The 26,008-nt window shown below is 41.5% G+C and overlaps 1 protein-coding gene across 1 annotated transcript in view; it reads right to left on the reverse strand.

Annotated features, from left to right (window-relative positions):
• The window catches only part of LOC124102983 (uncharacterized), a 29,731-nt gene extending 6,368 nt beyond the window's left edge, over window positions 1-23,363 (reverse strand). Inside the window, exon 1 of the mRNA XM_058584036.1 lies at window positions 22,555-23,363. Within this exon, the coding sequence (XP_058440019.1) occupies window positions 22,602-23,363 (762 nt within the window). The 3' untranslated portion in view covers window positions 22,555-22,601. The remainder of the gene's footprint in view (window positions 1-22,554) is intronic.
• Window positions 23,364-26,008: the final 2,645 nt, after the last annotated feature.

Consider the following 26,008-nt stretch of genomic DNA (forward strand, 5'->3'; position numbering starts at 1 on the left):
GGGCTCTTGACTGTTACTTTGTCTCTGTGGGGGTTAAAAGTGTTATCCAAGAATTTCATTGTTATTTTAAAATCATTCTAGGAGCAGCATATCCTCCAAGAAGCAATCTGTTATCTGCATGAGAAAAATGCCTCTTTCCTCTCTGTGGGCTCCCCAAACAGCGAAGAAAATATTAATATTTCTAGGGAGAAGCTTCCATGCTCCTCTGCTTACCCAGGGTGCTGCCAAAGGTTCACGTGCCTTCTGCTTTCAGGGAGAAGTTCTCTCTTGTTAAGTGGGGTGATCCCAACTGCTGCTTCCAGAATACCTATGTACTTCTTGTACCTCATCTTGTCTCCCCCAATGCAAGGTCCTGCAAATATCAGTCACTGTACAGACGAAGCAACGGTACTAATCTTTGCTGTACTGGAATCTACTGCTCCTTTCTGATGCGCTGTGTATCCCTGGCTAAACCTGTCAAATATAGCAGTGGGGTAAGAAGGGAGAAGGAGGCCAAACCACGAAGGATGAGAAGGTCTCTCAGATCTCCCTGCAAAGACGGTGTTATTGAAGGCTGAAAAATGCTGAATGAAGCACTAAAGAAAATGATTTGCAGGAATGACAGTAGTTTTAAATACAGCACTCTAACATACACTCCCCAATTAATCCGCACATAAATCTTTGAGGCCACTAATCCTTCACGTACTAATGGCACACGAGGTGATTTATCTCAAGGTCTTGTAATAATTGATCCCAAAAGCCTGCTTGCCTCTGGATGTGCTGAAATCAGAAACAAATTTGCTTTTTCTACAAACATGTATGTGCTTTGACAAATGTGGAGGGAATTCCAGTTGTCATTTTATAGCAATATATTTCTAACTGCTGTAAGCTCTTTGCTTAGTTCAATAGCAAAGCAAAGATTGATTAATTCATTAAGAAACAATTTTAGGCTGGAAGTGGTGGTGCAGGGCTGTAATTCCAGCAATTCAGAGGCTGAGACAGGAGGATGGCAAGTTCAAGGCCAGCCTCAGCAACTTAGTGAGACCCTGTCTCAAAATAAAAAATTTTAAAAAGGGGCTGGGGATGTGGTTCTGTGGTTAAGCATCTCGGAGTTAAATCCCTGATATCAAAACAAAACAAAAACAAAAACAAACAAAAAAAGAAGTGATCTTAGGTTTTTTAAAAATATATTTTTTTCAGTACTTCTAAAACCCAACATGGATGAACCCTGTTGTCATTAAAAAGCATTGGAGATATTCAGAATCTATCATCCCTCTTTTTTTGTAAGACTCTTTGTTTGGCTTCAAGGAACTTTCTTACTCTGTCCATGGGGAATATAAGGCCAATCTATCATAATGGTCCATCTCAGGGCTATGGTACACATGACCTAGACCAGATCAACATCTTCCCTGGGATGAAATATGACATTAGGGTAGAAGTTTTCTCTGTCCATTGGTGTTAGTAACAGGGTTAGGACTGTTGGCAGACATGTGCCCCACCACCCAGAGAGGGATCTTCACTAGTAGATGACAGATAGCACCAGAAGAAATTCATGACATCCTTTGAGTTTCTAGATCCAGCTATGCCTAGCCACTATTGACCCAGGAGATTCCAGTAATACCTCTCTGCCCACTACCACCAGGACTGGGCATTGAACCCAGGACCTCCCACATGATAGCCAAGTGCTCTACCACTGAGCTACATCCCTAGTCCTTTTTATGTTTTATTTTCAAACAACAACTAGCTAAACTGCAGAGGCTGGTCTCCAACATGCCATCCTCCTGCCTCAGTCTTCCAAGTAGCTGTGATTACAGGGGTGTGTTTCCACATCCAGCTCAGCTCTACTTTTTTTTTTAAATATATATATATTTTTTAGTTGTAGGTGAACACAATACCTTTATTTTATTTATTTTTTATGTGGTGCTGAGGCTTGAATTCAGTGCCTCACATGTGCTAGACAAGCTCTACCACTGAGCCACAACAGTAGCCCCTCAGCTATACTTTTATTAAAGCTTATTATGTAAAAACGTTGGTGAATTTTAATATTAGTTATGTTTCTGTCAGTCTGAAAGGGGTCTAAGAGGTCTAACTGATTTACCTCCTCCCTCACTAACCTCTTTGGGCTGTTTTTTTCTTTTTCTTCTTCTTTTTGATATGTTATGACAACACATAGGAATTATGATCGTCCTTGTCCAAACTCATGTATAAATGGGAGGTAAAATAGAAAAGGGTGATTGGAATGGTGGGGGCACCTGTAATCCAAGCTACTCAGAGGCTAAGGCAAGGAGGACTGTTGGTTCCAGGCCAGCCTCCGCAATGTGGCAAGACCCTGTCTCAAAATTTTTTAAAAAGGTGGGAGCACAGTGGGCTGGGATTTGTCTCAGTGACTGACCATCCATGGGCTCAATCCTTTGTATTAAATAAATTTTAGCAAGGGCTAGAGACACAGTTCATAGTTAGAGCACCCCTGGGTTGAATCCCCAGTACCAAATAGAAGAAGAAAAAAGATGGAGGAGGAGGAGGAACTGGGCACAATGGCACATGCCTATAATCCTAGTGACTAGGGAGATTAAGGCAGGAGGACTGCAAATTTGAGGCTAACCTCAGCAAATTAGTGAGACCCTGCCTCAAAATACAAAATAAATAGGGTTGGGGATGTGGCTCAGTGGTAAACTGACCCTGGGTTCAATCCCTAGTAACCAAAAAAAAAAAACCAAAAAAAACCTGGTAATAAAAATAAATTACACATTCTTCCTAATAAGAATTTATTCTGCTCTTCTTAGTCTTTATATTTAAGTTTCTAATTTAAAAATGATGGGGAATAGAGTACATTTTAATTGACTTTGTATACCAGTATCTACCAGAACATTGTATCATTGAATTATTAATTATAATTTAAACCTATAATTGTTGAAGGATTGAATGGGACCAAGTGAGAATTAAGGAGACTTTGGGTTGCCTTCCTATTATATAATGAAGAATTATTACATTTGCCTGATACTTTAGAACACATGAGTAAATCAGTGAGAAGACAAGTGAACTGCAGAAACATATGAAATATAGATCACAGATAATATTGTGAACAATGGCCCAGCTAAAATTGTTTTTATTTGTTCTTTTCAGCTATAGATGACAATAGAATCTATTTTGATATATCTATACAGCATGGACTATATCTCATGCTAATTAGGATCCCAGTCTTGTGGATGTACACGATGATGAGTTCCTGTGGTATATTCATATATGTCAGATGGGCAATTTAGTGAGGCCCTAAGCAACTTAATGAAACCCTGTCTCAAAATAAAAAACAAAAAAGACTGGGGATGTGGCTCAGTGGTTAAGCACCACTGGGTTCAACCTCCTGCACCCCCCCAAAAAAAATGGTTTATTCTTTAAAGCATTCATAATATTTTATCTCGAGAACTAATATATTTTAAGGTTTATTAAAATATATTACTTTCAAATTAATATATTCATATAAAATATATATATATTCATATATATGAGAAGAAATGCTTACAAATCTGATAGGGGTACATGAGCAAAAAGTCTGAAGTTGGGTGATTTACATATCCCCTCATCTACACTCTTAGCCTCAATTTCCCCATTTATAAAATAAGAGAATTCAACAGGTGACAGATACATTTTCTACCATCACTGACAACAAACATCAAAAGGCTAAGACCTCCCACTTCACTTTACCTAATTAGACAATTAATCTGACCACAATAAAGTGGTGAGAAACAAGGGATAACCATTTGGTCTGGGCATAGTTCATTTCCATAGTATTCATGAATTTCACTCCCACTGGTGTTCTGCAAACAATTAGTACCAGTTAGTCACAAGAATTCTTTTATCGGCTGAACTTGAACTTGGCCAGCTACAGCTGCCACCACTGAAAAAAAGTTCCAATACAGCCTTCATTTCATCATAGATGTAATTGCACTCACACAACAGCCTTTGTTTTCACAAACTGTGTTTCTAATGATGCGTGATAAAATTACTATATGACCCTCTCAAATGAAGAAATGAAGCCTGAGCCAACCGCAATAAAAAAATCAAGTTAAACTTGTTACCCAAAGGAAGCTGTTTTACTGCATTGAAAGTGACAATGTTTTATGAGTGCCATGCTTAAAGTTTCATTTTCTATTGGAATTGCTTATTCTAACATTTAACATACGGCTATTACAAGTGATTTTTATCTATGATGATCTCATTCAAAATTTAAATTGGGTCTTTCATTAGGAAAATAATTGTGCTTTAGCAAATATTACAAAGAATTTGCTTTTCTGAGCGTTTGACAAAATACAGCATCCATTCATGTTCAAAACACTAGAAAAACTTGGGATAGTAGGAAAATACCTCAAAATTGTAAAAGCTGTATATGTTAAACCCAAGGCCAGCATCATTCTAAATGAAAGAAAACTAAGCATTTCCTCTAAAAACTGAAACAAGACAGTTCTATTTCACCACTTCTATTCAACATAGACCTTGAAACTCTAGCCAGAGCAAATTGGCAAAAGGAAGAAATTAAAGGGATACAAACAGGAAAAGAACTATTTCTATTTGCAACAACATGATCCTATATTTAGAAGACCCCCAAAACTCCACCAGAAACCTTCTAGAATTCATAAATGAATTCAGGAAAGTAGCAGGTTATAAAATTAACATCCATAAATAAATTGTGTTCCTATACACCAATGATGAATCTGCTGAAAGAGAAATCAGAAAAACTATCTCATTTACAATACCCTTAAAACAAAAACAAAAACAAAACAACAACATCAAAAAAACCTAAGAATCAATCTAACAAAAGAAGTGAAAGTCCCCTTTATAATGAAAACTACAGAACACTAAAGAAAGAAATTGAAGAAGACATTAGAAGATGGAAAAATCTCCCATGTACTTGGATAGGCAGAATTAATATTATTGAAATGGCCATACTACCAAAAGCACTATACAGATGCAATTCCTATTAAAATTCCAATGACATTCATCATAGAAATATAAATTTCAATAATGAAATTCTTTTTGGAAAAACAAAAGCCCAGAATAGACAAAGCAATCATTAGTGAAAAAAAGTGATGTAGGAGGCATCACAATGTGAGACCTTAAATTATACTACAGAGCTATAGTAACAAAAATTGCATGGTATTGGCACCAAAACAGACAGGAAGACCAATTGAACAGACTAGAAGACACACAGACAAACCCACATAAATACAGTTATGTCATGCTATGCCAAAAACATACATTGGAGAAGACATAGTCTCTTCAAAAATTGTGCTGGGGAAACTGGAAATTTATTTGTAGCAGAATGAAATTTAACCCCTATCTCTCACCCTGCACAAAACTCAACTCAGTAGATCAAAGACCTAGGCATTAGACTAGAAACCCTACACCTACTAGAAGTAAACAAAGGCCCAACTCTCCATCATCTCAGTTTAGGAAATGAATTGCTTAACAAGACTCCTAAAGTGCAAGAAGTAAAATCAAGAATCAATAAATAGGATGGCATCAAATCCAAAAAGCTTCTTCACAGTAAAGGAAACAATCAAGAATGTGAACAGAGAGCCTAAAGAATGGGAGAAAATCTTTGCCATCTGCACCTCAGAAAGCATTAATCTCCAAGATATAGAAAGAACTCAAAAACTTAACACCAAAAAATAATAAAAGGGCAAAGGAACTGAACAGACACTTCATAGAATAAGAAATAAGAATGGTCAACAAATACATGAAAAAATGTTCAATATTTCTAGCAATTAGAGAAATGTAAACTAAAACTACACTGAGATTTCATCTCACTCCAGTCAGAATATCAACAATCTAGAATGCCAAGCACAGTGGAGTACACCTGTAATCCTAGCAGCTCAGGAGGCTGAAGCAGGAACATCGCAAGGTCAAAGCCAGCCTCTGCAAAAGTGAGGCCTAAGCAACTCAACGAAACCCTGTCTCTAAATTAAATACAAAATAGGGCTGGAGGTGTGGCTCAGTGCTTGAGTGTACCTGAGTTCAATCCCTAGGACCCTCCAAAAATAAAAAATAAAAAGCTGGGAATGTGGCTCAGTGGTTAAGTAGCTCTGGGTTCAATCCCCGCTACCAACAACAACAACAACAACAACAAAACAATCAGTAATGTTATAAAATACCATAAATTAAAAACAAAACAAAACAAACAAGTAACAATAAATGTCGCCGAGGATGTGGGGAAAATGATACACTCATACATCGTTTATGGGACTGCAAATTGGTGCAACCATTCTGGAAAGCAGTATGGAGATTCCTCAGAAAACCTGGAATGTAACCACCATTTGACCCAGTTATCCCACTCCTTGATATATACCCAAAGGACTTAAAATCAGCATACTACAATTTTGTGTCATGGATATGACACAGCCATATCAATGTTTATAGCTGCTCAATTCACAGTAGCTAAGCTATGGAACCAAACTACATGCCCTTCAAGAGACAAATGGATAAAGAAACTGTGGTACATAAATACAACGGAATATTACTCAGCATTAAAAGAGAATAAAATTATGGCATTTGCAGGTAGATGAATGGAGTTGGAGAATATCATGCTAAACAAAATAAGCCAATCTCAAAAACCAGGGGCCAAATGTTTTCTCTGATAAATGGATGCTAATCCATATTGGTTGGAGTGGGGGCATGGGATAAGTGGAAAAACTTTGGATGGGGTGAAGTGGAGAGGCGGTAGGCAAAGGGGTAGGAAAGACGGTGGAATGAGATGGACATCCTTACCCTAGGTACAAGGATGATTGCACAAATGATGTGACTCTACTTCATGCACAATCAGAAGTGAAAATTTCTGCTCCATTTGTGTACAGTGAATGGAAGAGTTTTCTACGGTCATGTATAACTGATTAGAACTAATAAATAAATTTTAAAAACAAAATGTGGTATATATACACAATGGAATATTACTCAGTCATAAGAAAGAATGATTTTATGGTATTTGCCAGAAAATGGATGGATCTGAAAAACTACTGTGCTAAGTAAAATAAGCCAGTCCCAAAAAACTGAAAGTCAAATGTTCTCTCTGATATGTGGATGCTAATATACAACAAGGCGGGGAGAGGAACAATATAAGTTTGGTAGATTAGACAAAGAAGAATGAAGGGAAGGGATAGGGAGTAGGAATAGGAAAGACAGTGGAATGAGTCTGACTTAACTTTCCTGAGTACGTATATAAATACATCACAGTGAATCTCCACATCACGTACAACCACAAGACTGAGATCCTACTTATAATAAAATGTACTCCATGTTTATATAGATATGTAAAAATACACTTTACTGTCATGTATAACTACAAAGAACAAATTTTAAAAAGTATAAAAATAATGAATTTGCTTTTCTGCCATAAATTAGATTGTCCATTTCTAATTTCTTTCTCAATTATTATTAATTTTCTGAATTGTCATCTTTTGTGAATTCCTTTATAATAACTCATAAGCACAGTAACAGAAAAGTTTTTATAGACAAAATACCCCTTCCAGATAAGAATTTCTGACATTTTCTTTATAACTCTAGTAGTTATTTAGAAATATGCATTTATTTAGCTAATTCCCTTAGAGTTCTTAAAACAAGAAAGGAAAGAAAGAAAGAAAGAAAGAAAGAGAAAAGAAAAGGTTCTGAGTCCAGATACTCAAGTTCTCTTTCCAGAAGATTAAAATTAAACATAAAAAATTCACAGTTCACAGATTAGACTGAAGTTCCTTACTGCCCGCCCCTCCTCCCCCCATACTGGGGACTGAATCCAGAGGTGCCCTACCACTCATCTACATCCCCAGTCCTTTTTTATTATTTTGAGACAGGGACTCACTAAGTTGCCTAGTCTCGAACTTGAGATCCTCCTGCCTCAGCCTCCCCAGTTGCTGGGATTATAGGTGCATGCCAACATACCCAGCCTGATCTTCCCTTTGAACTAATTGTTTCTATTTTATTTCTTCTGGAAGAAAGGAGTAGATATCCTTCTTCCCAGGATGTTTTAACCGTTACTGTACTTTAGAAGCATAAAAATGGAAATGACCTAATACCCCAAATAGGTCATTCCACAGGGTGTGGTCTGCTTCAGGGAGCTGGGGGGTAAAATAAAAAAAAGCTAAAGTAGAATAGTTTCTGATCCCTAGCATGACCAAAAAAAAAAAAGAAATAAAGAATGAAAGAAAAGAAAAGTACAAGAGTCAGGGAAACAGCTATTTTTCATTTTTCAGCTCTACTGTAAATAACCATTTTTCCCTTCTTAACAGATCCATGTATAATATCTACTTATATATTTGCTACCCAGATGCCACACCATTAAAAAAAACATACTATACAATGGAAAAGAATCATCAAAGTGTTTAGAAAAAAATCAGAGCCAGGGTGTGGGAACACAGGCCTGTAATCCCAGCAACTCAGGAGATTGAAGGAGGAGATCCCAAATTCCAAACCAGCCTGGGCAATTTAGAAGACCATCTCAAAATAAAAGGGCTAGGGATGTAGCTCAGTGGTAGAGCACCCAGAGTTCTACCCCTGGGTTCAATCCCTGGCACTGCAAAAAGAAAGGGAAGGAGGGAGCAAGAAAGAGAGAGAGAGAAATCTTAAAACACCTAAAGACCTTTAAATAAGTTTGTTTTGTTTTGGTTTTTTCCTATAAAACATTTCCAAATTATCTACACTAACGTTTAGTTTAAGAGACTCTTGGGGTGGGGGGAGGTTTGGGGGTTTAGTTTAGTGGTAGAGTGTTTGCCTAGTATGCGTGAGGCTCAGGGTATAATTTCCAGCACCACAAAAAAAATTAAATTAAAATAAAAAAGAAGAAGAGGGAGGAGGAGGAGGAAGAAAAAAGGAAAAAGAAAAGGAAGAACTCTTTTTTACATAAGTGGTTCTATATTTCCTTAAATTAAAATAGTATTATAGGGGGGCTGGGAATATGGCTTAGAGGTAGGGTACTTGCCTAACAAGCTCAAAGTCCTGGGTTCAATCTCCAGCACCACATAATTAATAATAATAATAATAATAATAATAATAATAATAATAAACATTAGAATACCTGTTACCCATCATTTAAGTTACACTCATTATATGCTACTGAAAATAAAACAGTACATTTTAAATTAGATGAGTCAGTGGGTCATCCTGCAATTCCATATATATATTTTATGGGCAATTCAGCCAGCAGACATATTTGAAATAACAAAACACTTCCTTCTGCCAGTGGTTCTATGCACCACAGTTAGAAACGTGAAAGTTATTTGTTGATCTCAATAAATTTTAATTGATATTAAATAGTGTTTAACAGGGCACAGTGGTATACTCCTATAATCCCAGTGACTGGCAAGGATGAGACAAGAACACTGCAAGTTCAAGGTCAGCCTCAGCAACTCAGTGAGACCCTGTCTCAAAATATAAAAAGTAAAAAATAACTGGGAATGTAGCTCAGTGATAGAGTGCTTCAGGGTTCAATCCCCAGAAAAAGAAGAAAGACAGAAAAGTAAAAGAAAAAGAGAAATGATGTTTAATACCAGTCTGTCTCCATGAGCATTCTGAAATGGCCTGGCAAAACACTGAAGCTCTAACCCCCAGTGTAATGGTATTTGGAGGTTAGGTTTTTGCAAGGTGATTAATTTTAGATGAGGTCATGAGAGTGGTACCCTCATCATAGAATTAGCATCCTCTTAAGAGGAGGGAAAAAGAGGGATTGCAACCTCTTTCTACACCAACACACAAGAGAAAGGCCCTGTGAGGACAACAGCAAGACCACAGCCATGCCCAAGCCTACTGAGATCTGGCTGCGCTGGCTCCCTGATACCTGACTTCCAGCCCCCAGAACCACGAGAGATTAAGTGTTCGTTGTTTCTATTAGATATGGAAAATGACAAACCCCAAAATAGTGAGGCCCGGGGAAAGAGAGTAAAAAGAAAGTCGTACATTAAGAGCATTGATCCTTTCCCAATACATTCTTTCCCAGTGACAAGGCAAGCCCTGGGGAGGAAATAACCATCCAAGTCTAGACTGGCAGTCTCTGGGAAGAAGCCAAAGTATTGACCCCTCCCAAAATAAGTCCTTTCACAGTGACAGTACAATGACACCCCAGAAGGAAAGATAAATACTGATCACTGACTCCAGACCCTCCATCGGGCCCACTGACTGCTGACCAGACCCTCCATCAGACATGTTCTGGTGATAATTAGGTTACCTCTTAGTATAACCTATACAAGCACAAACTTCCTGTTTAGCCAAGGGTTCATTTTCCACCAGGAAAGTGGGTCCAGCCCCATCACCCCATTCCTGCACACCCCATTTCTGCGTGAAACTTTGTTCCTGAATAAAAGGCTAAGATGGTCCCTGAAGTTTGCCTCCGGCCTGGTCCTTTTTGCTAACATTTTCACCCCTCAGTTTGTGGCACTTTGTTATAGCAGCCCGAGCAGCGGAGGACCCTCCTGGATCTGGCTCACTGGGTACACTTCATTAGTCACCCAGAGCTCCCTGACACCAGCTTGCCTTGCCATTTCATTCTTCCAGGTATCAACCTAGATCTCCTCGCAGTCCTGCCCTCCAGGGGATGAGGTGCAGGTGATCTTCACTCTACTCGCCTACCTGTATCTTCAGGACCCCTAGCTCCTCTCATGCAGCTCCCTGCCTGACCAGTCCTGCTGCCATCCTCTACCACCCACCCTCCAGGTAATACCTGACACTGCCCACAGCATCACCATTCTGGATGCCCATTCCTTCCTCTCACAGGCCTCCGGCACCTGCTGCTACACTGCACTGTTTTCCTCACATCACTCAAAGTCCCTAATTAGATCTGTGTTTACCTGTGGATTATCTCTTTCTCTAGGCCACAAGCCCTGCCCTCACGACAGAGATCAATTGTGCTAACACATCATATGCATTTCATGTTGGGTTTTCTAGTGCCACCCCACGCTTATTCATTCATTTACTCCCTCAACAACCACCACTGAGCACTTTTATCACACTGACTTTGTGCCTGGTGGGACACACCTGGAATCCCAGTTACTCGGGAGGCTGAGGCAGGAGGATCACAAATTGGAGGCCAACTTATCGAGGTCCTGTCTCAAAATGAAAAGCAAAAAGATATGGAGATGTAACCCAGTGGTACAATCCTTAGTATATTGCACAGTAAGTGTCATGATGCAGCACAAGGAATTGCAACCCAGTATGCTGTAATAGAATATGGGAGTGACCAGGGAGAACCACCCTGGCTAAGGGGCTTGGACTTGGCTTGGGAACATTTTCACAGAGTACTTAAGATGATGACATTTTTTTGGGGGGATGGTGCTGGAGATCAAAACCAGGGCCTGATGAGATGGGTCTTCACAATAGGAGTAGATAGACATTCCTTATGTTGATAACAAAGCCTGGGACATGGCAGGCAGAAAGGAAAGCATTCTCAAGAGGCAAAAAAATAAAACAGCACCGGATGAGATGGCACATGCCTACAATCCCAGAGGCTCAGGAGGATCAGGCAGGAGGATCATGAGTCCAAAGCCAGTCTCAGCAACTCAGCAAGACCCTATTTCTAAATAAAATGCAAAAAAAAAAAGGGGGGGGGCTGGGGATGTGGTTCAGTGATTCAGCACCCCTGGGTTCAATCCCTGATACCAAATAAATAAATAAAATAGCAAAGGCTCTGTGGCAGAATGGCAGGCTTGCAGTAGGTCTATGAAGCCAGGGCTGGAGAGAGGCAGGACACCCTGACCGGGCTATGCAGAGGAAGAGCGCAGCAGATGCCAGCCCCTCCCACAGACACAACTTCCCCTAGGCTAGACTGCACTGATTTATTTTTATTTTTTGTGGTGCTGGGGATTGAACCCAGAGGTGGTCTACCACTGCACTACATCCCCAATCTTTTTTGTTTGGACAGACAGCTAAGTTGCTAAGGCTAGCCTCCAATTTACCCTCCTGCCTCAGCCTCCCAAGTCATGTGGATTATAGGACTGCAGAAAACAATTACTTGGTGAATATTTCCACTGTGCCAGTAACTGAGGTAAGCATTCTATACACTGTCTTGTTTAATTCTCACAGCAGACTTTAGAAAGCTATAAAGTCTCCCTGTTTTTAGATGAAGAGACATAGGCACCAAGTGACTAAGTAGCTTGCCCAGGGCCCTGCAGGTTAATAAGTAGTGGAGATGTGATTCCTACCCAGGTTGGTCTGATTACAAAGTTCACGCCTTCTAACACCCACTAAGCCTAGAGGGCTGCCTTGGGGCACTTGGTGTTTTCCCATCACAATGCATTTAATTGCCTTGGAATTTACTCATCTCTCCAGAACTTGGATCTGCTGAGGTCAGAGCTCCTGCCCGGTTCACCAGAGTATCTCTAGCTGCTGGGATATAGTGACAAATGATAAGGTGCCTGGCAGAGTATAGGCACCAATAAGTGTATGTTAGAATGAATGAACTGAACACATGAATAAACAGGACTCTGAGCTCTTTCCCAAAGAGTGCTACCATCCTTCTCTGTTCCTGTTGTAAGGGAACCCTTGGTTGCCAAGCCTAGATTGAGGTAGAAAACCCCAGTTCATTTTTGTCCTCTCCTGCAGCACTAGACCCTGAGGTTGGATGAACAGAATCCTCCCTCCAAGTTCTGGTGCTCCCATCAACAACCAACCTCACCCTCCATTCTCATCCCCATCTATGCACAAAAATATAACATTGCAGGCCTGACTGCTAGCCTTTGAAAAGCCTGCTTATGCCATCACAGTGGTACACACCTGTAATCCCAGCAGCTCAGGAAGCTGAGGCAGGAGGACTGAGAGTTCAAAGCCATCCTGGGCAATAGCAAGGCCCTAAGCACTCAGCGAGACCCTGTCTCTAAATAAATATAAAAAAGGTCTGGGGTTGTAGCTCAATGATTAAGCACCCCTGGATTCAATCCCCAGTACAAAAGAAAAAAAAAAAACCTGCTTATAAGAATGGTACCCAGCTGATTTCTGAGAACTTGGATTTGGGGGAGGATTCCCCATTTCCAGAACTTATGATAAAAGTAGCTCACTGTCCATAAACTACTTGTGCAAATAATGTGGTTTATGTTGACCACTTACTTTCCTCTGGGGAGCCTGAAATTTGGGGTTTGAAACATGATAGGCATAACAATCCCTCAATAAAAACCCTGGGACTGAGTCTCTGAGATTTCCTGGTTGGTAACATTTCATATGTATGGTCACAAGAGTTGCTGGGGGAATTAGGGCAGGCTGTGTGGCTCCGCTGGGAGAGGAACCTTGGAGGTTGGAGCCTGGTTTTCCTGAACTTTGCTCCATGTGTTTTTTTCCTTTGTGGATTGTACAATCCTTGTACTGTAATAAATCAGTCCCCAGTATAACTATGTGATGAGTCCCCAGAGTCCTGCTAGCAAATCCCCTGTTGGCAGCCACTCTGGACAGGAGTTTTGTATGTGGCGAGCCAGCCATGGGCTGTGTGTGTGAGCTGTGAGCATCTTGAGCACACAAAGCGGACTGGACTGACGATGCTGCTCTGTCTGGGCTGTGCCTGTATGTGTCCCTTCCACATGCTCTGCCTTTGATCCCCACACAGCACATGAGATGGGCGTCAGCTTCCAAGATGTCAGTCAATCTGCTGACAGCAAGACATCATGAATCCTGACCCCCTTGCCTCACAGGAATGGCTTCTCCCCAATAAAACCGGGTTCGAGGGGTGCTCTTTCTTTCTTGCCTGCCTTGCCTCCTTTGTGGGAACTGGGTCAGAGTAGCTGTCAAAGAATCCAAAGAAAAGGGTATTTATCTGTCTGTGTGTCATTATTTCATGCCAGCCCAGTTCACCTGGAGTGACCCTGACTGGTTTAGTCGTATGTCCCGACAATCCCCAACACTGGGCATGGTCTTGGGGACTGCAAGATACTGCCTCTCCACTTCAGAAGCAGGGTTGTGAAATGCTTCCAGTCCAGTGCTGTCCACTAACCAGGGGACTCATATACCCAGAATCTATAGAGATGGCATCTCCTACAGACGTGTGCTAACAGCTCAGTGGGATTGAGAGCAAACTGGAAAGCCTGAAGTAGGAGCTTGCTCTTGGGCCCCTGTCACAACGAGTCACATGCAGATCCAGGTAGTGTTACAACCAGCGATCTTAAACCATCTCTCTTGGCTAACAAAAGATGCCCAAATGATAAGAGAGTATCTGGGGACGGGCTGTGGCCTCTTTCCCAAAAGCAAGAGAATATTTTACATCTTCAGACACAAGGAGGATTCCTTTAAAATGAACTGTATAAGACAGTAGGGAATGTTTGCCTCCACATTGTGAAACCAGCAGGCAGGGCAGAACAGGTTTGCTTTCAGCACCGGGCCACTGCCCTTCTTGGATTTCTCCTCTGAAGCAAATCTTCTGACCTTCCTGAGGCCAGAGACACTCCCATATGCAAGCATGCACTCACAGAATCGGCTTATATCAGGTTCAGGTTACAATAAGAAGGGTGGGTGCATGGCCGCACAAATCTTTAAAGCTATTAAGCTGAGCAGGCAAACACCAGTTTTAGTGATGACCATCATTATGCCTAAAGGAACCTTCTTATTTGCAGATCCCACTTTGGTTCTAGGTTGATTTGCAATAGGCAAGAAGAGGGAAAGGATGCAGTCAGCAAATAGCCCAAAGACTAAGGCCTGAGGATGGAAGGGGCCCCTATCTAAAGAAGGAAAGTCAATCCTGGCCTGACCCTGTGACCTCAGGCTGCACAGCCCCCTATCCTGTAATGCCAGCCTTTCTAGAAGGCAAGACCTGTACCTACCACTTGGTGGCACTCAGTCCCTCCCCTGAAATCAACACCTGCACAGGTCCTCACTCTCCACACATGGAGCTGGAGGACCCTGGCTGCCCTGGTCTCCTCATTACCCTCTGTCCATTCCCTTCACTGTCCTTTAAAGACTCCTGTTTCTCCCAGGACCCTCCCCACAGCATCCCTGAATTCAGTCCTCAGCACCTGTCGATGGCCCCTTGCTTCGTTCCTGATCCATGCCTCCAACAAGCACCTGTGTGGAACCCAGCCATTCTGTATACTTATGTCCTCCCTCGCCACATACTACAGTCTTAAACTGCCAAATGCCTCCAAGCCACTGGTTCTCAAAGTGGGACTCCTAGATCATCAGCAGCAGCACCTGGGGTGGGTACTTGTTAGAGACAGAAATTTTTGGTCCCCAACACACCTACTTACTCAATCCAAATCTCCAAGACTAGGGTCCAGCAGCCTATGATTTAACAAGCCCTCCAGGCGGTCCAGATGTATGCTGATATATTTAATTTTTTATACTGAGAATTGAACTCAGGGGTGCTTAACCACCTGGCCACATCCCCAGAGCCCCCTCCCACCTTTTAAAATTGTTTTTTTTATTTTGAGACTAAGTTGCTTAGGACCTTGCTAAATTGCTGAGGCTGGCCTTGAACTTGTGATTTTCCTGTCTCAGCCTCCTGATTATAGTCCTGCACCACTAAGCCCAGCAATGTACACTGGTATTTGAGAACCACTGCACTATGCTATTGTGTATGCCAGTTCAACTCTTTCTTAAGCAATTCGAAAATGAAAGTTAATTTTCTCTTCTAAATTCAGCTGGTTTCCCCATTTTTCTCAATGCTACCAACATTTTTCCATAACACAATATCAAATCAGTATATCCCAAGTACAATGTAGTAAGCCTCCAAAATATAACAGGTACCAAAAAAGAGAATTTTTCATGTGGCTACAGAGAAAATCACTGTCATGTGGTTTGGAAACAAAAGAACAAAAATGCACTAACTCATGAAAGATGTCTATCAGTCTACTCTTCTTTGTGGGGGGTACTTGGGAATAAAATAGAGCACCCTAGTAAGATATATAAATAATGTATTAATGTTATTTTAAGGTCTATTGTATATTTTGTCTGTTTATTAATTTTTGATGCTGGAAATCAAACTCAGGGCTACACATATGCTAAGTGCATATTCTTCCATTGAGCTATGCCCCCAGCCTTACTGCATATTTTAATAACTAGAATTGACAGATGTTAATCAACAAATATTTTGATTAAAATGTTTAATCACCATCTGCACCAATCCACTTTTTAGTACGTTTATTAACATCTGAATGATGCATTTTTTTTTTCTCATGGGCATTAAATCAGTAGGTAGAGCAATAAGTCTCTGCCTACTTTCTCTGTCTCAAGGCCAAGTAACTCTTTATTCACTATTTCTTCATTCAGCTCTTTCAGGACATCAGATATTACACTAGGCCCTCAGGCAAACAAAAAGATACCAAAAGAGCAAGGGCTCAATTTACATTTTCAGTATTCTTCTAAACCACTGAAACAGGGAATGCATTCAAAACAGATTTTCCTCTTTCTCTACCTAATTTTGTTTTAGAAAAGAATAAAGGAAAAAGTCAAGGGGTTGGGAATGTTGATCAGCGGTGCAGCCCTTACCTAGCAAGCTCAAACCCTTGGGTAAAAAAGAAAGAAAAAAATCAAGAAAGGATGGGCTTGCCTAATTTACATGAGGCCCTGGGCTCAATCCTTAGCACTAAAAAGAAAAGCAAGAGAGAGAAAAATAAAGTGATTCATGCTACAATGTAGATAAACCTTAAAGAAGTATCTAAGTTAAAGAAGCCAGATATAAAAGGCTACATATTGTATAATTTCATTTATATGAAATGTCCAGAACAGACAAATCTATAGACAGAAAAATCAATGGTTGCCCTGGGAGGGAGGGACTGGGGGCAGGGGATGAGAGGCGTCAACTAAGGGGTAGAGGAAATTTACAAGGAGACTTTTTTTTAGGGCAGTGAAAATGTCCTAAAATTGTTCATGGTTACACAACTGTGAATATACCAAAAACATTGAATTGTGTGCTTTATTTTTTTAAATTGTTCTCTTTAAATAGGTAAATTGTAGGGGCACTTTACCACTTAGTCACATCCCCAGTCCTTTCTATTTTTTATTTTTGAGACAGGGCCTCACTAAGTTACTAAGGCTGGCCCCAAACTTGAAATCCTCTTGCTTCAGCCTCCTGAATGGCTGGAATTGCAGGCATGCACCACTGCGTCTGGTTAAAACTGCTTACTAACAACTAAGCAGGGCTTCCTGCATGAGAGGCAAGTGCTCTACCAACTGAGCTCTATTCCCACACCCTACAAGCACTTTTACAAAAGGGTGCTAGAGTCCCAGCTATGATTCTGAGATAATTGTTCTTTTAACTTTATATATGCAGGTATGTGGTATATATAAAAGCTCTGAATTTGTAAGATTACTCTATTCATCCAGCTGGTGGAAGTTTAGGTCAGCTCTGCCACAGCTAACCCTGTGCCCCTTCTTTGACACTGTGCAGCATCTCAGGGAACTAAAAGGGTACTGTCAGGTTGATGAACAAGGATAACACCTCTAGGCCATCTGAATAAGAAAAATGTCCAGGACTTGATTTTTACCAGGAACAGAGTTGGTACACTAACCCCACAGTCAAGCTAGGTATTAATCTAACTCTCAGAGTTTGTAGGGTGCCATGGAAATGGCATCCTTTGCTCTAGAATCTTTGCTTCGCTGGAATTTACTTGAATTTTGCTCTGTGTGTGTGTGTGTATGTGTGTGTGTGTGTGTGTGTGTTGCTGGGGATGAAATCCAGGGCCTCATGCATGCTTGCCAAGTGTTCTACCACTGAGCAACTACAACCCCAGCCCTGACCATCTTTTTATTTGCTTTGGGGACTAATGCAGGACCTGATGTCCCAAAAGCATTAAATGAAAAATGAATTAATATATAGCCTGTTGGTGGTGAGGGAGAGTAAGTAAGCAGGGACTTATAATTCTATATGGAAAGACTATGAAAAGATCCATGGGTTCAAGACTTACTTGAACCCATGGTGGCCTCAATTTTCTCTTCTGTGAAGTGAGAAAACAAGAAAAACTCTCAAAATTGTTGTAAATATAACAATGTGCCTTAAATCCCTGATTCACAATAGGCATATTTCTTTGATAATAAAATAGTCCAGTAGCTGGGGACCAGTGGTTCTTCTGGACCCTTGGGAGTCTAAACGTCAATAACGATCAATACGGGGCTGGGGATGTGGCTCAAGCGGTAGCACGCTCGCCTGGCATCTGTGTGGCCCGGGTTCGATCCTCAGCACCACATACAAACAAAGATGTTGTGTCCGCCGAAAAACTAAAATAAAATAAATATTTTAAAAAAAGGAAAAAGTGCTTTTAAAAAAAAAATGATCAATACCTAAAATAATTGATTAGAAGAAGAAGGAGTAAAGAGGTACTGATTAGACCTGCCAAACTTGAACTATCTAATTTCAGAGATGAACCTATGGTTAATTTTTTTATGTTAAATTAAAATTACAGAATTGGGGATATAGCTCAGTAGTAGAGTACTTGCCTAACATGAGCAAGGCCCTCATTACCACAATAAAGAAATAGTTTAAAACATTAAGTAAAATAATTAATTAACATAATATTTTCTTGTACTTTCAGATTAATTTTTACAATATCCATACATGAGGAGCTGGGGATGTGGCTCAGTATACTATATAGCATGTGTGTAGTATCTGCTAGGCCTTGGGTTCAATCTCCAGCATGAAAAAGAGAAAGAAAAATTACAACATTTTAGTTTGTATGTGTGTTCAAGTGTGCATACATGTTTATGCATGTTCATCCAAATGATTCCCAAACCTAATTTTATATCAGAATCACCCTGGTTCTATTAAATCTACAAAGGCTCTGACTTAGTGAATCTGGAATATTTGATAATATTTCCATTTTTACAAAGTTCCCAGGTGATGCCCCAGACATCATGAAGCACTGATAAAACCATTCATTGGAAGTTGGGGGTGTGGCTCAGTGGCAGAGTGCTTCCCTAGCATGGTTATGTAGGGCCCTGGGTTTGATCCCCAGGACTATACACACAACAACAACAACAACAAGAACCCACTCATTTGAAATTTTCTCTCATGTATGGACTGCAAAATAGCATTTGTTCACTGGTTAAAACACTGCATATATCGTTACTTCAGAAAAGAACATTTGGTGGAAGGAGAAAATCTTTCTCTTTTGCCTCACCAGAATTAAAAGGAATGAATCATTCTGAAACTCTGAGAAAGCAAGAATCTTCCATAGAGAGAGCATTTTCTGCTAAATCTTTCCCTTTTGAATTATCTTCAATCACTTCAAAGGCACTTATCAATCACACAAAGCTGTAAATTCCTTTCTAAAAGTTAATAACCTCATTCTGATAAAAGCTTTAGCACAAAGTCAAGGGTCTTAAGAAATATAAGACAGAGCTCAGGAAGAATAGGAGAGATCTCCACTATTCAGCTGTTTATTAAGTTTTCCCAAATCCTTGACCACTAATGTATTCTGAACCACATATTTTTTTGGGGGGAAGGAAGTGGGGGGTATCAGGGATTTAACTCAGGGGCACTCAGCCATGAGCCATATCCCCAGCCCTATCTTTTGTTGTTGTTGTTGTTGTTGTTGTTTAATTTAGAGACAGGGTCTCATTGAAAGGTTTAGCAACTTGCTTTTGCTGAGGCTGGCTTTGAACTCCCAATTCTCCTGCCTCAGCCTCCCCAGCTGCTAGGAGTACAGGCCTGCACCAGGGGCACCCAGCTCCTGAAGCACATTAATTTTTTTAGTTGTAGTTCGACACAATATCTTTATTTTGTTTTATTTAATTTTTTGTGGTGCTGAGGATCGAACCCAGGTCCTCACACATGCTAGGCGAGCACTCTACTGCTGAGCTAAACCCCAGCCCCTGAACCACATTCTTGATCTATAACAGTGACTTAGATGATAAATGAAACATTTTATTCACCAATTCAGTTACGTTCTCACTGAAAAGTATGCCCTCAAATCACAAGCTGGATCATTTTAAGAGGATAGAAACAAATGGCTTTCACTATTAGAAAGCTTTCTAAGTTTATGCACACTTTTCTACAACTAAGAATGATGTTGCTGGATCATTACTTGTATTTAACATTAAAGCAGAAATAAAACAGTTTGGGGTATTCTGGAAAGTTATTTCAAATCTTTTTTTTTTTTAATGTCTTGCTGTAACCTCCTCCAATATTTATGAAACAATAATTTTTTTCTTAAGGTTTATTCCAACTTTTTTTTTTTTTTGGACGGTGCTGGGGCGAGACCCAGGGTCTCACACTCTACCACTGACCTACATCTCTAATCCCTTATTCTGAATATCAACCGGACACCTAAGTAATGCCACTAAAAGAAGTGCAGAGTAAGAGATTACCAGGCAACAATGCTTAATTAGTGCAGAGGGAGCCTTGTGAGAAAGTCCATTCCATTCCAGTCAAAACAAAAAGGAAATCCTCAGGGTCTACCTTGTCTCTATTAAAAGAAAGCACACCAAGAACCAGGAGCTATACATAGTGCTTATCCATTCAGGAATCCCCAAATGTTTGTTTATATTCTGCCCACATGATTTTTCTTTCACTTTTACATGCCTATTCAACCTTTTCTGTTCCCTACCAAAAAATTATATATATATATATATATAGAGAGAGAGAGAGAGATAGTATCCAGAAGCTGGGCTCGGTGGCACAGGCCTGTAATCCCAGCAGTTCAGTAGGCTGAGGCAGGAGGATCACAAGTTCAAAGCCAGCTCAGCAACAGCAAGGCGCTAAGCAACTCAGTGAGACCCTGTCTCTAAATCAAATACAAAATAGGGCTGGGGATGTGGCTCAGTGGTCGAGTGCTCCTGAGTTCAATCCCTGGTACTAAAAAAAAAAACCAGAAGTCCAAGGAAAGAAATGGGTACAGAGTTTCTATTGCACAACAATGAATGTATTTCAATGCCATTGAATCATGGCATTGAAATATATTCAGTGTTGTGCAATAGAAACATATATATATTCAGTGTTGTCCAAATAAAAAGGTTAAAATGGTAAATACCATACTATGTATATTTGCCACAAAAAAAATATCCTGAAACAAAAACTGCAGGATGGGGCTCGGGATGTGGCTCAAGCGGTAGCGCGCTCGCCGGGCATGCGTGCGGCCCAGGTTCGATCCTCAGCACCACATACAAAGAAAGATGTTGTGTCCGCTGAAAACTAAAAAATAAATATTAAAAAATTAAAAAAAAAAAAAAAACTGCAGGATGATATGTTAACTGTTATTTCCAAATCTTGATAAAAAGCCAATCACACTGGGGTGGAGGAGCTGTGATCCACTTGGCTGTAGTGCATTTGTCCCCGTGGGCAAAAAGAAAATCCAAATAAAGGACAGGAGGGAAATGTGTCATAAATCACTATTTTTCACTAGACAGAAAACTTCACCCGGAGACACCCTAACCCAGTGCTTCTCAAACTGAAAATATAAACGGATCCCCTGGGGATCTTGATTCAGCTGGCCTGGGGCGCGGCTTGCATTTCAAAAGGCCCCCAGGCAATGTCCCGAAACTCAACAAGGAAACCCAGAGAATAAATAGATCAGACCTTTCAAATGAATAGGTTCAGGACTTCACTTACCTACTAACCACCGTTTGTAAAGACGGACTGAGAAACTTCCTCCCGGCAGTACCCGCCCACCCCTAGGCCTGGAAGCAGCCACGGATAAAGAGAGGAGAGAGAGACTAAGTTGCACCGAAAGCCCTCATGCAAACTTCAGAACAGTCTGGAAAATACCCTTTTCAAGCTCCAAGAATGCCTGGCATTCGGTGGACTTTTTCCAACATAAAGATCTCCAAGTTGTTCTGACTGAGAGTTCCCTATAGAAGAAGCTTGCAACACAACCCTTGGAAAACCGGCAACGCCCTGCATGTTGTCAGCCTCGGCTGCACGCTAGTAAATAGGTCAGAAAGTGCAAAAAGTAAAAATAAAACAAGAGTAAAGTTTCTCAAGGCTCTGTGGCGCTGGAGACAGAGATCCCAGCTCTCCGAGCCGGCGCAAGCAGGCGAACAGATCCCGGGCGGCCACTCAGGCGGGGTGGAGTGGGCAGTTTTCGAGCCCCGCGGCGAAGATTTGGCTGGTAGACCCAGAAGCCCCCACCTGCTTCCAGCTAGCACCTCCCTCCGCCCACGTCCATCCAAGGCACACGCTCCCGCCCCCTCATATACTGTTGGCTGCTGCAACAGAAACTCAAAGGCCATTTTAATCTGGTTAAAGAGAAGCTCAGCAGAGAGTGGAACGGTTTCCAGCCTTTGGAAGAGAAGGGCTAGGCACCTGCAGCTGCCCAGGTGCGTGCGCACTCTTCTCAGATGACTCCCTAAAAGAACCCCTGTCACGCGCTGCTATCCCCCGGGGGTGGGGAGGGAGACAAAATTAAAGAGGAAAAAAAGTGCCCAATAAACTACCCCCCCAAATTCCACAAGGAGATCTGGGGATATCAGATCACCTCTGTCCGCGCTGCCCCTTATTCCTCCAGGCACCACCGATTCAGGGCACCCGCACAATTTTGCACCCAGCAAATCCCTCCCTACCAAAATCCCGTAAGGAGGAAAGGCACTTTGGCGACGCCCAAACGCAGGTGGCCGCTCTCTGGTCGCTCGGCGGGCAGCGGCAAAAGCCCGCTGGCTCTGCCAGGACCTGGGAGGGAAAAGGAGGACAGTACTCGCCTGGAGAAGGGTGGAGTAGGTAGCCGGCGGCGGAGTCCCGCGCAGGGCTAAGGAGGCGCTTGCCGGTGCTTGTGACTCGGCGCCAGCGGCTGCGCTTGTGTCCCCTGCGCTGCCCGCGCGGGTAGCTGGCAGCGCTTGGCAGAGCGGGAGTACAGGAGGCTGCCCCGGGAATGGGCGTGCACGAATGGCCTCCGCGGCCGCTCCTGTGTATTATTGTGACTCAAGCTATTTCCTGTTTGGAGGTTTGGGAAAAAGAAGAGGAAAAAAAAATCCAGATTGGGGGGAAAGGGAGTTGGGCGGTGGCGAGTACCAGAGCCAAGGCCCAGGAGCCGCGAGTGGTCGGCGGCTGTCACCTGCTCCCTAGAGATCAGAAAAATTGTCGGGCGCGGAGACCCGGAAAAAACGACGCGATTTCTTGAGGGAAGGGCAAAGAGGGAGCCCTCACCCACGCCACCCAGCGGTGGGGTAGGAGTGGCGGCCGTGAAGGCGGCCTTGTCACCGGAGCTCCTGTGCCATTCCCCTGCCGCCGCTTCCCCTCTCGGCAGAGTTGACTGAGCTTCCTCTCCGCACAAGTGCAGGAGGCCTTCGCTGGGCTTCTTTATTTGAGCCCAGGTTTGCTTCTTGAGCCTCTCCTGGGGTGTGAGCAAGGAAGAGGGCAGCTCAGGCACCCTTCGAAGAATGGGAGGAAGGGTGGTAGGGTATTGTGGATGCGTGTTGGGTGGCTGTGGGGTCGTTGTTCTATTAAGGGAAGAAGGGAAACAGTCTATTGATTTTAATGAAAAGTTAACTTTTTTATGATCAGTTTCCATTCCCCTCCCCCACAAGCCTCGCCCTTAGCCAGGATCTCGGAGTTTGAGGCTCCAATCCGGAAATACCGGTTCCTCCCAAGGGACAATAGGTGAGGGCGGGAGCGCTAACTGAAAAAGCCTGCTTAGTCACTTTGAGAATCTGTGTTAGGCCTAGGCCGGGAAGGCAGAATTGTCCCAGTGCCCAAGGCTGCACCTGGAAGCAGGTGCTCCTTTCTTACATTTGACACAGTCTTGTTAAAAAGCCTGGAAAGATAACGGACAGTTATTGTTTAATAGCTAGAGTTTCAATTTGGTATGATGAAAAAGTTTTGGAGATGGATGGATAGTGGGGATAGTTGCACAATGTGAATTCACTTAATGGCATTGAATTGTGTACTTAAAAATGGTTAAAATAGTAAATTTTATGTTGAATGTAATTCATTTTAATGAAAAATCCTGTGAACAATGCCATCATTCATTTAAGACAAAAGTGCTTTCTCCTCTAAACTTTTTTTTCCTTTTTCTTTCTTTCTTTCTTTTGTGTGTGTGTGTGTGTGTGTGCGCGCGCGCTGGTGATTAAACCCAGGGGCGCCCTATTATTGAATTTACCAGACCAGACCTTTTCATTTTATTTATTTATTTAGGTACAAGGGATTGAACTCAGAGGTACCCTTACTGAGCCACATCCCCAGTCCTATTTTGCATTTTATTTAGAGATAGGGCCTCACTAAGAGTTGCTTAGAGCCGCCCCCTTGCTGAGGCTGGCTTTGAATTTGGGATTCTCCTGTTTCAGCCTCCTGAGCCACAGGAATTACAGACGTGTGCCACTGCGCCCGGCCAAACCTTTTTATTTTTTTTTTAAAGGAACAGAGAGGCTGGCCTCGAACTTGCTTTCCTTCTGTCTCAGCCTCCACAAGTGCCACCCCTCCACACAAACCTTTGCAGGAAAGTAACGGAATGAATAATAGTACTTGTTATAAAACTCAAATTCACTTAGTTTTGCCTTCTGGGGATACTTGTCAAGCTATGTGGAGAGAAGATTAAGCTAAAAGGATAGTATGATTTTAAGAATTTAATTTTATGTATGATTTTATTTTATAGTATGATTTTAAGATTTTAATTTATTATTAAAAGAAAATGTTAGCAAGACAAATGAAAGTTTATATAGTAGACAGGCACAATCCCAGACACTTTGGAGGCTGAGGCAGGAGAATTGAAAGTTCAAGGCCAACCTCAGCACTTTAGCAAGACCCCATATCAAATAAGCAATAGAAAGGACTGGAATATAGCTCAGTGGTAAAGCACCTGGATTCAATCCCCAGTATAAGAAAGAAAGAAAATTACATAGGATGCCACTATAATTTACCTTAGAAAGGAAGAACACACATATACATATGTGCTTATTTTTTAATGGAAAGATGAATTACTAAATAAAATGGTTAACTTATAAGGGAGGGAACAAGATGGAAGTGAAGCAAGATTTAAAGATAGGTAGTTAGTGCAGTTAGGTAAATTGGGTCTAATATCGAGTAAAATAAAGAAAATGGAGGCCATTATAGAGAATGGAGTCCAGGAAACCAGATCAGCATTGGGGGAAATTGAAATGTTAATGTCCCCAAGGCCCAGAACCCACCCTAAGGAACTGTTAAAGAAACAGCTCCAAGCAAACAGGGAAGTGCTAATCAAAAGCCACCCCAGGCCCTTCCTGCCCAGATTACTCCTCCAATCCACCCATCTTCTACCTTTCTCCCACCTTTTGGGCCTTCCCACCTGCATTCTATCACTGCAAGATAAAGGGAAACAAAAGACATGAATGTGTGAAAGCTAAAAAGAAGACCTTAGCTATAAAAGAGGGAAGACCTTGCCCTTCCATGGATTCTGCCTTTTGGGTCCCCTTCTTCCTCCAAGGAGAAGTCTTTCTGCTGCCTTTAATAAAGCTTCTACTTTCCACTCTACACTTGCTTCTCTGGTGTTATACTTCAGCATTCGGGGAAGCCGTAAACAGCGGTAACAGAAGGGACAGGGCAGGAGCTAGATTTCTCTAAATAAACCTTGGTTAGAAATTTGACTTTGGAGTGATATAAATACTTTACCTAATTACGAAACAAAATGAAATCAGATTTTAAATAATCAAAGGCAAAATGCCAGCCAGGCACAATGGCAAATGCCTATAATCCCAGCAGCTCAATAGGCTAGGCAACTTTAAGGCCAGCCTCAGCAATTTAGTGAGATCTTGCCTCCAAATAAATAAATAAAAATAAAGGGCTGGGGATGTAGCTGAAAGGTAGAGCACCCCTGGGTTCCAAACCCAGTATTCCCCACCCCAAAATGAAATGCAGTAAATAAATCTAAGTATCAAGTTAGTGGCTTACTCGCATAAAAGGAAATTATTTCCCTTATTTGATTCTATATTCCTTAGAGATATCCCTAATGATGAAGAGCATTTAAGAAAAGTAAATTTTTAGCAGGACATGTTGATACACACCTACAATCCCAACTACTCCAGAGGATTGAGGCAGGAGGATTACAAGTTCAAGGTCAGCCTTATCCACTTGGCAAGTCCCTCAGCAACTTAGTGAGACCCTGCATAAAAAAAAAAAAAAAAAAAAAAAAAAAAAAAAAATCTGGAGATGTAGCTCCATTGTAAAATGGCCCTTGGTTCAATC

Source organism: Marmota monax, unplaced genomic scaffold, assembly GCF_021218885.2.
Source record: "Marmota monax isolate L192 unplaced genomic scaffold, Marmota_monax_Labrador192_F-V1.1 WCK01_AAM20220418_F8-fsc00059, whole genome shotgun sequence".
Lineage (NCBI taxonomy): Eukaryota > Metazoa > Chordata > Mammalia > Rodentia > Sciuridae > Marmota > Marmota monax.